Below are 14,812 nucleotides of genomic sequence, written 5' to 3'. Positions count from 1 at the left end.
ATGACTTAGCATTTCCACTACAGTTGGTATATACTTTGTATGAATTAAGGGTTATTTTTTTTAATCAATCCAGTTCTCATCTTTATATCTGTACTTTCTTACGTCTTACAGATCTACAGAATTGAAATCAGAAGCTCTATATTAGCCAACTTCTGGCTCTAAAGCCACAGAAGTTGTGTGCTGTTTTGAGTGAGCTCTCAGACACGAGCAGTGTTGCAGTGGGACTTTATCTGGAAGGAGGCAAGCAGATGGGTTCCCTGGGTGCTGCCGCCCAGTTGCTCATGAAGCACACCGGGATCTGTCCAGCAGTTCCCCATTGGGATCTGCTGTCGTTGCTCAGCTGTTGTACTTCTAGTAATGTGTTGTATTTCTGGCAAAGGTTTTCATGTGTGGCCTGGTAGAGTCAAGATTGTAATCTCAGATCTAGTCTGACATTGTGTCAGACTAAATGATGTAAATCATCAAATATCACTCCGATGGGCTGTTCAATTCAACTTTTTTTTTAATGCTTTCCAGTCTTTAAACAGCTGTCAAATGGTGAAGTCTGAAGATGATGGAGATGCCAGTTTTCTTCTGGGGAAAGGCCTCGGTGGAGGTGAGATGACTATCCATGATGGAGACAGGAAATGGGTGGAAATGAAGCTGATTTTGCTGCTCCTATAAGAGGTTCTGACCTGCTTCTTTCTCCCCTTTAATTGTCAAATTGGCCTGGAGAAAGAGGGAAGGTTTTTCTGTAGTTAGAGGACTGCCACGTCTACTGTGGCACCGATCTGAGGTCTCGAGGTCTCTACCCCTTGTTCTCATAGGGGACTTCAACTTCCCAGACATCTGCTGGAATTATAATATAGCAGAAAGGAAATAGTCCCGGAGGTTCCTAGAGTGTATGGAAGATTACTTCCCGACACAGCTGGTGAAAGAGCCAACAAGGGGAAGCAAAATCCTGGACCTGCTGTTTTTTAACAGAGAAGGTCTTGGGGATGTAAAGGTTGGAGACCATCTGGGGCAGTGATTGCAAAATGATAGATTTTTCAATCCTTGTTGAACCATGGAAGGGAGTTAGCAGAACTGCCACCTTGGACTTCCAGAGGGCAGACTGGCCTTTTTCGGACCATGGTTGAGAGGGTCCCTTGGGAGGCAGTTCTGGAAGGCATGGGAGCCCAGGAAGGCTGGGAATATTTTAAGGAAGTTATTTTAAAGGTGCAGGAGCTGATCATCCCTAAGTCACGGAAGACGAGCCAGCAGGGAAGAAGGAGGCTGGTCTGGCTGAACAGAGACCTTTGGCTGGAACTCAGGAACAAAAGGAAAGTTTATGGTCTTTGGAAGAATGAGCAAGCTACTTATGATGATTACAAGTACCTAGTGAAGCTGTGCAGGAAGAAAATTAGAAAAACCAAAGCCCAGCTAGAACTGAACTTGGCCATTAAGGTGAAGGACAACAGTAAATATTTCTATAAATACATCAACAGCAAGAGGAGGGCTAGGGAGAATCTCCATCCCTTGTTGGACACAGAGGGCAACACAGTGATCAAGGATCAGGACAAGGCTGAGGTGCTTAATGCCTTCTTTGCCTCAGTCTTTAATATTAAGACTAGTTGTTCCCTGGGCACACAGCCTCTTGCACTGGTGGATAGGGATGGGGAACAGAATAGACCCTGCATGATGAGATGGTCTTGGACCTGCTTCAAAAGCTGGACACTCACAAGTCCATGGGGCCAGATGGATTGCACTCTAGAAGGCTGAGGGAATTGGCAGGTGTGGTTGCCAAGCCACTCTCCATCATTTTTCGGCAGTCCTGGCTAACTGGGGATGTCCCAGTGGATTGGAAACTGGCAAATGTGACGCCCATCTTCAAAAAGGGCCGGAAGGATGATCCTGGTAACTATAGAATGATCAGTCTCACCTTGGTGCCAGGGAAGGTTATGAAACAGATAATCTTGGGAGCCATCATGGGTCAATTAAAGGTCAACCAGGGGATCAGCATGGGTTCATGAATGGTAGATCCTGTCTGACAAACCTGATTTTGTTCTATGACAAGGTGACCTGCTTAGTGGATGAAGGTAAGGCTGTTGATGTGGCCTACCTGGACTTCAGTAAAGCCTTTGACACTATCCTCCACAACATTCTCATGGAGAAGCTGGCTGCCCATGGTTCGGATGGGCATACGCTCTGCTGGGTGAAACACTGGCTGGATGGCCAGGCCCAAAGAGTTGTGGTCAATGGAGTTGAATCCAGTTGGCGGCCGGTCACGAGTGGTGTCCCCCAGGGCTCGGTACTGGGGCCGTTCCTATTCAACATCTTCATTGATGATCTTGATGAGGGGATTGAGTGCACCCTCAGTAAGTTTGCAGATGACACCAAGCTGGGAGGGAGTGTTGATCTGCCAGAGGGGAGAAGGGCACTACAGAGGGACTGGATAGACTGGATCGGTGGGCCAAGGTTAATGGTATGAGTTTCAATAGGGCCAAGTGTCGGGTCCTGCATTTTGGTCACAACAACCCCAGGCAACCCTACAGGCTTGGGGAGGAGAGGCTGGAAAGCTGCCTGACGGAAAGGGATCTTGGTGTACTGATGGACAGTCATCTGAATATGAGACAGCAGTGTGCCCAGGAGGCCAAGAAGGCCAATGGCATCCTGGCTTGTATCAGGAACGGTGTGGTGAGCAGGACTAGGGAAGTCATCCTGCCCCTGTACTCGGCACTGGTGAGACCTCACCTCAAGTACCGTGTTCAGTTTTGGGCACCTCAGTACAGAAAGGACATTGAGGTGCTGGAGCAGGTCCAAAGAAGGGCAACGAGGCTAGTGAGGGGCTTGGAGAATATGCCCTACGAGGAGTGACTGAAGGAACTGGGGCTGCTTAGCCTGGGGAAGAGGAGGCTGAGGGGAGACCTTATTGCTCTCTTCACATATCTGAAAGGTGATTGCAGCAAGAGTGGGGTTGGTCTCTTCTCACTGGTGACAGGTGACAGGATGAGGGGAAATGGCCTCAAATTGAGCTGGGGGAGATTTAGTTTGTATATCAGGAAAACCTTCTTTACAGAAAGGGTTGTTAAGCACTGTAATAGGCTCCCCAGGGAGGTGGTTGAGTCACCATCCCTGGTTGTGTTTAAAAACCGTTTGGATGTGGTGCTCAGGGATGCGATTTAGTAGTGGGTTGTTAGAGTTAGGGTATTATGGTTAGGTTGCAGTTGGACTGGATGATCTTTGAGGTCCTTTCCAACCTGAGCAATTTTATGATTCTGTGATTCTACCAGAAGGGAAGAAGCAGGGTGGCTGCAGCCGGGAGGAGAAGGGTTGGAAAGGTGGTGGCTGTGTGAGGAGCTGAGGTCTTGTCTTATGTGTCTCTATGCTCCTCCAGTGCTCCAGCTTGAACTTTTTTTTGAACAGTTTATTAAAATGATAGGAATCTAGTGGATTTCCACTGCTGGAAGGGAGGCCCCGCTTTTTTTTGTTTTCATCTCAGGCCCTTTGTGAATCAGTACACACTGCTGTTTGCAGGCAGCTGCCCATCTCCTTGCTGGGTTGGTGAGTTCTAGCTGCTGGAGATGTGGAAAATCAGAGGTTTAGTGGGGTGGTGGAGGAAGGTGTGTACAGACACAGGGGCAGGGCAAAACATTTGCAGTTTAGTGGTAATGAGTTACCAAGGTGGCTCTCTGGGTCTCGTGAACCCAAGGCTTTGGCCAGAGTCATGACCCTGATGAAATCTGTGGTCAGTTTGTCTAAAGATAGCTCATCTGTCACCTTCTGGAAGTAGTAAATGGACAAGCTCCCTAAGCAAAGAAGTGGAGAAAATAAGGGTTTTGTGAGTTTGCCTGTTGTGGTGTTCATGGTGATGGGAGTGGTAGCAGGGAAACATGTATGGACAAAGCTATTGATACTGTAAATTGGTTGATCAGGAAACTCTCTAAGACTCAAGTTGGAGTGTTAGAAAACAGACATTGTTTTACTCTCAGTGCTGGATGCACGAGGGCATCCTTCTACCTAATCGCACATACCTGGTACAAAAGATCTTCAGCTTATATACATTAATTATGTTATATATGCAAAGATTTTTCCCAGTTGTCAATGGTTTACATGCTGGTTTGGCCCGGCTCTCTGAATAATGGGATGGGGGGGACCCATGGACCCACACCCTGGGGAAGGGGGAAAAGGGGAAGAAGGGTAGGGAGAAGGGCCTAAAAACAGGACAGCGGCAGCAATCTGAGGAGGAAAGTTAATTTACTAATGCAAGATAACACAATATAATACAATATAATTGGAATTGAGGCTAATAAATCAAATAAAATGAGAGAGAGTGCGTCCAAAAGCCTAAGGCCTTATTCTAATGCTGAAGGTGAGATGGCGAGGGAGTACACACACTGCAGAGATGAGCTGTAAAAGAAAAAGGGGCGTCCTGTGATTTGCGATCAGTTTTATCTTTCCCACTAAATGGGAAACAGAACAGTGAAAGTCTTCAGGGAGATGTAGTTCTCTTCTGAGACAGGTATACCTGGAACTATTGACAATTCATGGAACTGGATCATTAACTCTTTAACTCCCAGTGCACTACATGATGCTATGATGTGGAATGCCATTATCAAAAAATCATAAAACCATGACACTGTGCAGTACATACATACTCAGTACTTAGCCCAAAATCATTAACGTAGGGTTCCACCTCCTTGCACGTGCTCAGTCTTCTTGTGGTGGTGGTCCCAAGACCGTCTAGATGAAGTTAGTAGTCTTCCTTACTGTGGTCACTGGTTGAATCCCATCTTCATGCATGCTCAATCAGCTTCTTGCCTTGATTGCTCAATACCTGCTTTCACAAAATCAGCTGATCCAAGCAGAACTTCTTTATCTGCTTGGTATAAGGGGGTCAGTATATCATTGTTATCTACTTGGTACAAGGGCACAGATTCTTCCTGTTTTCTAAACCAACTACAGGGATATCCATCATTGAGCATTAGCAAGCTTAGCAATATTGCTACATCTTATATCACTATGTGTCTGCTGATGGTGTTTTAGCTTTATAACAAAGCAGTAGAATTGCTGCTATTGAAGTGGCAGGTAGCAGCTTACTTTGTTGTGTACAATACGTTGTGTTTCTGAGTAGGATACTTTACTGTTTTTAATGATTACAAATACACTTAGATCAGCCATGAGTAGTCTAGAGATTGGGGAGGTACAGTTACCTGGTGAAACTTCTTGAATCTCATCAACTTCAATGAATGGTAGCATTTCCCTTATGGTTAGAAGAAGCTGACCGACTTGACAAAAATGGTTGCTCTTGTCATCCAAAATCAGGGAAGAAAACTCTAACTCCAATGTGGTGTTAGAAAGAGACATTACTTTATTCCTCACGATGCGTATCAGGTGACTTGACAAGCAAACGTGCTCTTTCAGAGTTCAGGATCTACATTTAAACAGTTAATACATACATATGTAGTACATTGGCATACATATTCATTCTTTTTCAAGGACTCATTAATATATGCTAATGTCCCTTTGGGCATTCTTAGTGGTATCTAGGGTGGTCAAGTGCCCACCTACTACTTTCCCATTTTTCACCATCAGCTTAATCACTGAGGTCTTTAACTAGCTTTTCCCCAATGTGGAAAATTTCTGCTGCTTATTAGGCCATAGTGAGCAACTTTTAAAAACAATATATGTGGAACCTGAGGGAAATGTCCTTGTGCCTTTTGAGGCAAATGATAAAAGTATTCTACTACGACTTGAAACGGGAACAATGAATAGCTTTTCACATAACTTGTGCGGACTTCATGAAGGACAGAATTCTTGTGTACATATATGCTCAAGAACAGAACACAGAGGCCGTGAGAACTTGGTGTCAAGTAAAGATAAGAAAGCAGGACAGATGTCTTGTTGTTAAAGATAACAACTGTAGCAAGAAAATCAGAAAGGCAAAAGCCCAGCTTGAACTCAACGCTGGGGTAAAAAGGAACAAGAAACTCTTTTACAAATATATCAACAGTAAGAGGAGGACCAGGGAGAATCTCCATTCTTTAGTGGATGAGGCTAGGAATGTGACCACTGAGGATAAGGAAAAGGCAGAGGTTCTGAATGCCTTCTTTACATCTGTCTTTAAAAGTCAGGCCAGTTATCCTCAGGGTACTCCACTCTCTGACCTGGTAGTCTTGGCTGGGGAGCAGACTAACCCCCCCACAATTCAGAAGGAAACAGTCAGAGACCTACTACTCCAACTGGACTGCCACAAGTCTATGGGGCTGGATGAGATTCACCTGAGAGTGCTGAGGGAACTGGCGGAGGTGATAGCCGAGCCGCTTTCCATCATCTATCAGCGCTCCTTGTTGACGGGTGAGGTCCCAGAAGACTGGAGGCTTGCTAAAGTGACTCCCATCTACAAGAAGGGTTGTTAGGAGGATCCGGGGAACTACAGGCCTGTTAGCCTGACCTTGGTGCCGGGGAAGGTTATGGAGCAGATTGTCTTGAGGGAGATCATGTGGCATGTGCGGGACAATCGGGGGATCAGGCCTAGCCAGCATGGGTTCACGAAGGGCAGGTCCTGCTTGACCAACCTGATCTCCTTCGATGATCTAGCGACCTGTCTGATGGATGAGGGAAAGGCTGTTGATATAGTCTACCTAGACTTCAGCAAAGCCTTTGACACTGTCTCCCACGGTATAATCCTGCAGAAGCTGGCAGTCTGTGGCTTGGACATGTACACTCTTGGCTGGGTAAGGAACTGGCTGGAGGGCCGGGCCCAGAGAGTGGAGGTGAATGGCGTTAAATCCAGCTGGCGACTGGTCACGAGTGGTGTTCCCCAGGGATCGGTGCTAGGGCCTGTCCTCTTCAATATCTTCATTGATGGCCTGGATGAGGGCATTGAGTGCACCCTTAGTAAGTTTGCAGATGACACCAAGCTGGCTGGAAGTGTTGATCTGCCTGAGGGTAGCGAGGCCCTACAGAGGGACTGGACAAGCTGGATAGCTGAGCTGAAGCCACTAGGATGAGGTTCAACGAGACCAAATGCCGGGTCCTGCACTTTGGTCACAGTAACCCCAAGCAACACTACAGTCTTGAGGCAGAGTGGCTGAAAGACTGTGTAGAGGAAATGGACCTGGGGGTATTGATTGATGCTCGACTGAACATGAGCCAGCAGTGTGCCCAGGTGGCCAAGAAGGCCAATGGCATCCTGGCTTGCATGAGAAACAGTGTTGCCAGCAGGAACAGGGAAGTAATTGTCCCTCTGTACTCAGCACTGGTGAGGCCGCACCTCAAGTACTGTGTCCAGTTTTGGGTCCCTCACTGCAAGAAAGACATCAAGGCCCTGGAGCGTGTCCAGAGAAGGGCAACAAAGCTGGTGAGGGGTCTGGAGCACAGGCCTTATGAGGAGCGGCTGAAGGAGCTGGGATTGTTCAGTCTAGAGAAGAGGAGGCTCAGGGGAGACCTCATTGCTCTCTACAACTACCTGAAAGGTTGTAGTGAGCTGGGGGTCAGCCTCTTCTCTTGTGTGACTAGTGATAGGACTAGAGGGAATGGCTTCAAGCTGCTCCAGGGAAGGTTCAGGCTGGACATTAGGAAATACTACTTCTCTGAAAGAGTGGTCAGGCACTGGAATGGGCTGCCCAGGGAGGTGGTGGAGTCACCGACCCTGGAGGTGTTCAAGGAATGTTTGGACGTTGTGTTGAGGGACATGGTTTAGCAAGAACTATCGGTGATGGGTGGATGGTTGGACTGGGTGATCCTGTGGGTCTTTTCCAACCTTGGTGATTCTGTGATTCTATAAGGAAGCAGAGCAGATCTTCAGCTCAACACAACACTAGCCGAAGTCACTTTGGGCTACCCCACCTTAAAGATTGGAAGTTCACAGCGAGGATGACTAGTAGCTTTCATCCACCGACCACTAGATGTTGCCCAGAGACCCTCCCCACATTTTATGATGCATGGTCAGAAGCGTGGGAAAACATGCAACCAATTTCTTGGAAATGTAATGAATATGTATACTCTATGCCTGTAAATATGTAGTCGCTGCTCCCCTCTGTGTGCGTGTTTGGGGGAGTGATCTCCTATGCACCCAGCGCTGTAATAAAAAAAATACCTGCTTGACATAACTCATTGGCATGTTGAGTTACTCTGTCAGGTTTCTCTGTTTCTGCTTCAGACTCCAGTGCTTCTTGTTGTCAGAAACGTCTGAGATAATTTTTAGGAGACAGGATCTCTTGTGAAGAAATTTTAATTCGCTATTGCAGTGGTGGGCATCCTGCCAACAGGAGCATACCTATGGAAATAATATTACAGCTTTTGTACCATGTTTCCCTTAAGCTTACCCCCTCCCGTTTCTCCATTGGCTGGGTACTCCAGCTTCACAATCTAACTGAAGGTTTACATTTGTTAATTACATTCTGACACTTGTTAATTCAGTCTATCTTGTCACCAGCTGGTCGTGATCCTGCTGTTTCCAGGATACCTCAGTACTCTTCTTTTCGCATTGACATGGTGATTCTCTCCGAGGCCTCTTCCATTCTGTCAAAAAAACACCTCCTTTGTCAAACACGGAGCACGGGGGGGTGCCAGGTCTTTCCAATGATTCTTCAGATTGATCCTTCCTTGGATCAATCTCTTTGTGCAGGATATTCTTGCAATATGTATGAGCATGCGACAAAATATTACATATATATATATATTTTCATAGCACCTCTCCTATGAGGAAAGGTTGAGGGAACAGGGCTTGTTTAGCTTGGAGAAGAGAAGGCTCTGTGGAGACCTGATTATGGCATTCCAATATTTGAAGGGAGTGTATAAACAGGAGGGGATATGACTATTTACAAGGGTGGATAGTGATACTGATGTGTGGAATCAAACTCTCTAACCATAAAGTAGTTATAAAATCAGGTATGTTTAACCAACGCTGCACAAATGCCTGGTACAAGGGGGATAGCTTCTCCTAACTTGCACACCATAGAACAAAAGCTTGGTACAGATATAAGCCGAACTAATACATAACCAATGATTTTCCCAGAATTCGTATACATATTGATTATATTTCCAAGAACCTATTCGCATACGATCCCTCCCCCTTGCACATGCGTCATGAGCAGTGGGGGTGTCCTCCTGGTGGTCGTGGGACGAAGGCTCGTAGTCTTCCTCGCTGTAAACTTCTGACCCTGCAGGAGGGGTAGCCCCTGAACTGGTTCTAACTTGCCTTGTGGACATGTTATCACTTACTCACCTAATGTCCTCGAGCTGTTCTCAAAACTCCTATCCATCTTATGTCCTCCACCCCCCACATTGTCCTAATCCCAGCTTGTTGCAATCCCCATTCTTCTAGCAGCCTCTACATATTTGCTTCTGTAAACTATCTCTACCCTTAGTTTCTGTGAACCCTTTCTTACTCTTCAATTCCCCCCTTTTCTTTAATCTAGCAGGACATCTGCCTGCTAGATTATTTCATTCTTCTTTAATGCGTCCTGAAATAAGCCCCACTCTCCACCTTTGCAGGTAACAAATCCAATGCCATTCTGCTTTGTAATACAATTTTGGATAGAGAGTAGACTTCCTCTTGGACTGCCCGTAGGGTGTCTGCCGTTGCATTCTCAATTATTTCTAGAGTTGCAGAGATATTTACTATAGCTCTTTCCAGCTGTGCTACTCCTATGACTGGGATAAGAGCCCTCATGAAGCTATGATATTCTGTATTATATCTCACCAATGGGTTATTTACGCTTCAAACCCTTCTCCTATTTTCATGCTGGCTCCACATAGTTCTCACTATCCCTGGTGGGAGTTGCTAAGTACCCTCCTATGCAAGGTCCTTTCCAATTTATCTGTGCTGACTTTCAAGCTCTCCCATCTCTGCATAACCACCAGAAACTGAGATCAGGAGCTCAGGTGGGTCTAGGGTTTGAACATATAGGGGTTAAATAAATTAGCTTTAGAAACTAGGGAAGAAGGAGGACATCTCAACATTTCATGGTCAGCTGTGCAAACACAAAGAAAGGAACAATACAGAATGAATGGCTTTGACCGGTTTGAATGCACTGTAAGAAGGTCAGACCAAGGAAGACATCGTGCCTTTGCGAGGAAGACTTCTGACTTCATCCCCACGACCACCAGAGGGAGACCCCTACTACGGACAACACATGCGCCAGGGGAGGGGTAGTATGTAAACGAATTCCTGGAAGGATAATGAATACGTAGATGGGTTCCAGGAAGTCTGCTGAATATGTATGGGACTTGGCTTACAAATTTGTAACACGTTTGCTTGCTGGTGTGCAAGTTTGGTGGAGTGATCCTCCTTGCACCCAACCCTTGCGCATTTGGCGAATAAACATAGCTGCTTTATAACCTAACACTGGGTTATAGAGTCTGATTCTGCACATCAAAACCTTTACCCAAATGACACCTGCTCATTATATTACTTCCATTATGATATTTGTGCCCACTAATGAGAGTGTTATTACTTTCCTTAATAGCGACCACTGTTAAATATGGAAATATAAGGTTGACCCAAATAGAAGGGAGAAAAGTTAAAATCATACATTTAAACAAATAGAGGTACAACATTACGATACACAACGCAAAACATAGTATGATTGCAACCAAAATACAAAATGTAACAGCACACAATATCAACTTGCAACAGACACCACCCTGTGTACACTGAGATAAAGCAAATTAGTAACTGACACATCCTTACTTTATGAGTTTAACTTTCGACGGTGCAATTTCCTTGACAGACCAAGTAGTTCCTCAACATCTTGGAATAACCTCCTGTAAAAATACTTTAGTTACCTCACATGCCTTATTAATTCTACAAGGGAATGCCTCTGGCCCCAATAAAAAGGTATCAGTTTGTACCAACATACAGCGATACCCCCCTTTTTTTGGGTGTTCCGAGAAATCAATTTGCCACTGTTGCCCTGGAAAGTTCCCTTGCCCAATAGGCCCACTTGTACCCTGTTCCTGGTACTAGGATCGTACTCTGTAATGTCTGTTTGCCCAATACATTTTCTTATCTTCCCTTAGAACCAATTTTGATAAAATACTAAAGGACGCAACAGTGTATCCATCCGGGAGTGTACCCATCTGTCAGCTTGCTCTCTTCCCTTCTAAATAATCAATTAGAATCCTATCCTCATTAGAATATTTTACAGGTTCTGACTCAGGTTCAGAAATTTTAAGTTTATGGTCTGAAATTAAAGCCCTCTTCAACTACCTGTTCTGCCACCAGATCCACCATCTTATTTCCAGTTTCCTGTACAGTGTTACCTTTCTGATGTCCTTTACAATGTATAATAGCCACGCTCTTTGGTAGATTTACATCATGCTGTTTTTCCTTGTGTGTGAGCAATCCTTGCCCTTTTCAGATGGTGCTATGAGTGTGTGCCACCCCAAATACGTAATTAGCATCTGTCCATATATTTCAGGCTCTTGTCAAGGCAGCTATTTCAGCCTTGTGAAAGAAGGTCCCCACAGGTAATGTTTGTGCTTTGATTACCTTGTCAGTAGCAGTTCCTGCATACCCTGCCTTACGGTTTCGTTGTCACACAAAACTGCTTCCATCAGTAAACCAGGTGTCTTCTGTATCTTCTAAGGATTTGTCTTTCAGGTCTGACTGGCAACAGTTTGTAACTTCAGTTGTTTCAAAGCAGTCATGAAATGCTGGTTCTCCAGGAGTTCCGCTAAGGACAGATGCTGGGTTGACAATATTAGTTACAATTATTCCCACATCATCCTGCTGTACCAGGATGGCCTGGTATTTCAGGAACCTCTGGGGGTGAGAGCCAATGCCCCCCTTTTACCTCCAATAGAGTAGACACTGTATGAGATATTAAAACTGTTATTCTTTGGCCTAGCATAAATTTACTGGCTTCTTGAATATTGAGCACTAGTGTAGCCGCCTCCCTCAACCACTCTGGCCATCTCTTACTCACTTCATAAAAGGGCTTTACCAACAGTCCGTAGCTGTGTATCCAGTTGGCACCCTCCTGTCATTCCTGAGAATGTATGGAGTTCCTTGGCACTTTGTGGCTTAGGGGTTTGGCAGATGGCTTCTTTCCTGGCAGTCCAGCTGTAATCTCCTATCCCAGATACATCACTTGCCGTTGAGTAATTTGTGCCTTCTGTTGAGAAACTTGATAATCATTTAAACAAAGAAATTCAGCACAGTCACAGTCCACTGCACACAGTCCTCTTTTGTTTCCATGGCTTCCACGTACTGCAGTAAAGTTCCACCGTGGGATGGAGGAACTCAAATTTCAGGCTCACGAGCTGACCAGTTCTCAAAAATCATTGGGCTGTTCTCACAACCCTGGGTAACACTGTCCAGGTTAACTGAGTCTTTTTTTGTCCCATACTGGGGTTCTCCTTTTCAATGGCAAATAACCTTAGGCTTCCTTTGGCCAAACCAGGCAGAAAAGGCATCCTTCAAATCCAGAAGGTAAACTCTACCTACTCATTCCTTAACTTGGCTATTAAAGTGTATGCATTTGCCACCATAGAGTGTATGCATTCAAGAATTCTATTATTTGCCCTCAAATCTTGTACCAAACTATAGCACTTGCTATCCAATTTTTCATCGGCAAGATTGGAATATTGTATTTGGATTCACATTCAGTTAGTAATACAAAATCCGAAATTATCTATTATTTCTTTTATCCTTCTACAGTTGCATATCCTCAAAGGGCACTGTTTTACCCTGACTGGGCTAGCTCTACCCTGATTTTAACTTAACTTCTATTTAGGGCTGCATTTTGGCTCTACCAGGCATCCCTGATACCCACACTCCTAAGCATACCTTATTTAAGATTTCTGTAACTTCTGGGGGTACAATATTGTTTTTCCCAGTTTGTATTAAAGCCAGACTTACAATTTTCAATCAGTTAATATTGTTTGACCAATAAAACTTCACCTAGTTTTATTGAATTTAATCTCTGCATCCATTTGTTCTAATAAGTCTTGCCAGAGTAACGGTTTTGGACAACATGGCATGTACAAGAATTTATGTATTACTACTTGTTTCCTCAGCCTATATTTAATTGATCCCAAAAGGTAAGCTTTTTCTTGTTGGGCAGTAGCTCCTACTACTGCTGCAAAATCACCTACATGTGTTAAGAGGCACCCGTACTCACCAGAAAATAAACCTCTTTCTCCTGCTCTCTTAGCTGCAATTTAACCAGTGGATTTGCTGGGGTAAACTTCCCAGGTTCCCATCCTTCAGCTTTTGCAATCAGAGACGGTTGGATTTCTCCACCAATGTCTCATTTCCCTGCAGTTTACACACTGTTTTCGGTCCAGCATGGATGGAACCCTCCATGGGCTCTTCCAGCCCCCCCCCCCCCCCCACACACACCTCTTTCTGAGGGGACCTCTGGGTCCTACAGCTCTACTGTGGCACCGTAACAGTAACAGCTGTTTTTATTCCCAATTTCCTTACTATCTCTGTTCCTGAATTAGATTTTTTTCTTCATATTGCTCACCTCTCTTTGGTTCTGACATCCCTGTTACACCTTGCTCATCTGTATTCCACAGTTGTACTATTTGTACCCTCAATTACTCTTCCATGTACCATTAACAATTGCACTTCCATATACCATCAAAACAGTTTCTCCTACTGCCTTCAAAATCCACCAATCAAACAATACATTTTTTCAACTTCCACAAACGCCCAGCACTTGGTCTCATGATTAGGGTACTCAGTTATAAAACTGGTCCCATTACTTCATTTATGTTCCTGGTTTCTTATTCAATACTCCCCCTGGCTCACCAGCAATGTTTCTCTAGTGAGCTAATATACAACCCAGGGTGTCCTCTCCGTATCTCTTTAGACACCCCTTGTCCCATAACAGCCTCTTAGGTAACACTTTCACAACATAAACATTTAACAATCACAAAGACAGTGACTGTAGGAAATCAGCGGGAGAAATGCGACGACCGTAGTAGATGATCAGCAAATCTCGTTTATTGTTTCAGCTGTATGTACATTTATGGTCCGATCCCACAGCCGAACAGAGCGGATCTATTCTCGTTGCAAAATTGAGATGCAGAAATCAGACCCTATATCCGGTAAGGATATAGAGCAGGCATGTGTCTATTGATGCCTATTGATGGTGCAAGGGGGATCACTCCACCTAACTTGCACACCGTCAGGAGAAATTGTGCTATAGATATAGGTCAAACTAATACATAATCAATAGTTGACAGGAATTCAGATACATTTTCATTATGTTCATGAGAGATACATTTTCATTACATTCCTGAAAGTCCATTAGCATGCAGTATAACGAGACAGAAGAACAGAGGGCAGCGCTGGCACAGTTCTCATAATTTGCAGTTGCTTGCAGCTTGTCTCACAGCACCTGGCACAGCGGTCTCTATCACAGCTCTGCATTCCTTTCGCCTACTCCCATCACTGTTCTGTGTGAGACAGCGATCCATAGCAGCTGTTTTACTTGCACTGACCCAGGGGGAGAAAAACATGACCTCGCTGGGTCAGCCGTCCATCCACAGTTTCCCTGTTCTACTATTGCCTGGCCTGTGGGCGAGTTCGGGATACCCGTACTGTGTTTTACTCCCCATGTTTGCAGAAACTCCCCAAGCCTACGACTAGTGTAGGCTGGGCCACTGTCTGTTTTTATTTGTAGTGGTATACCCATAACCGCAAAGCAACATCTGAGATGCCTTTCTACATGCGTAGCCTTTTCTCCAGGTTGAGCAGTGGCCCACATAAAATGACTATATGTATCTATAGACATGTGTACATATTTCAGCTGCCCGAACTCACCCACATGCGTCACATCCATCTGCCTATTTTCATTAGCTTTAAGTCCCCTGGGGTTAACTCCTAGCCCGA

At 45.0% G+C, this 14,812-nt stretch overlaps 1 protein-coding gene across 10 annotated transcripts in view; it reads left to right on the top strand.

The window, feature by feature from the left end:
• NEDD4L (NEDD4 like E3 ubiquitin protein ligase) overlaps positions 1 to 14,812 on the top strand; it is a 399,166-nt gene that overhangs the window by 12,733 nt on the left and 371,621 nt on the right. Inside the window, exon 2 of one of the 10 annotated variants that reach the window (XM_025144552.3) lies at positions 517 to 595. The exons of the other annotated variants lie outside the window; for them this stretch is intronic. Within the exon in view, the coding sequence (XP_025000320.1) occupies positions 551 to 595 (45 nt within the window). The 5' untranslated portion in view covers positions 517 to 550. The remainder of the gene's footprint in view (positions 1 to 516; positions 596 to 14,812) is intronic. 10 annotated transcript variants of the gene reach the window in all.

This window comes from Gallus gallus, chromosome W (assembly GCF_016699485.2).
Source record: "Gallus gallus isolate bGalGal1 chromosome W, bGalGal1.mat.broiler.GRCg7b, whole genome shotgun sequence".
Taxonomy (NCBI): Eukaryota; Metazoa; Chordata; class Aves; order Galliformes; family Phasianidae; genus Gallus; species Gallus gallus.
Note: the sequence above shows the minus strand (reverse complement) of the source record. Positions and strands in the feature narration are given on the sequence as shown.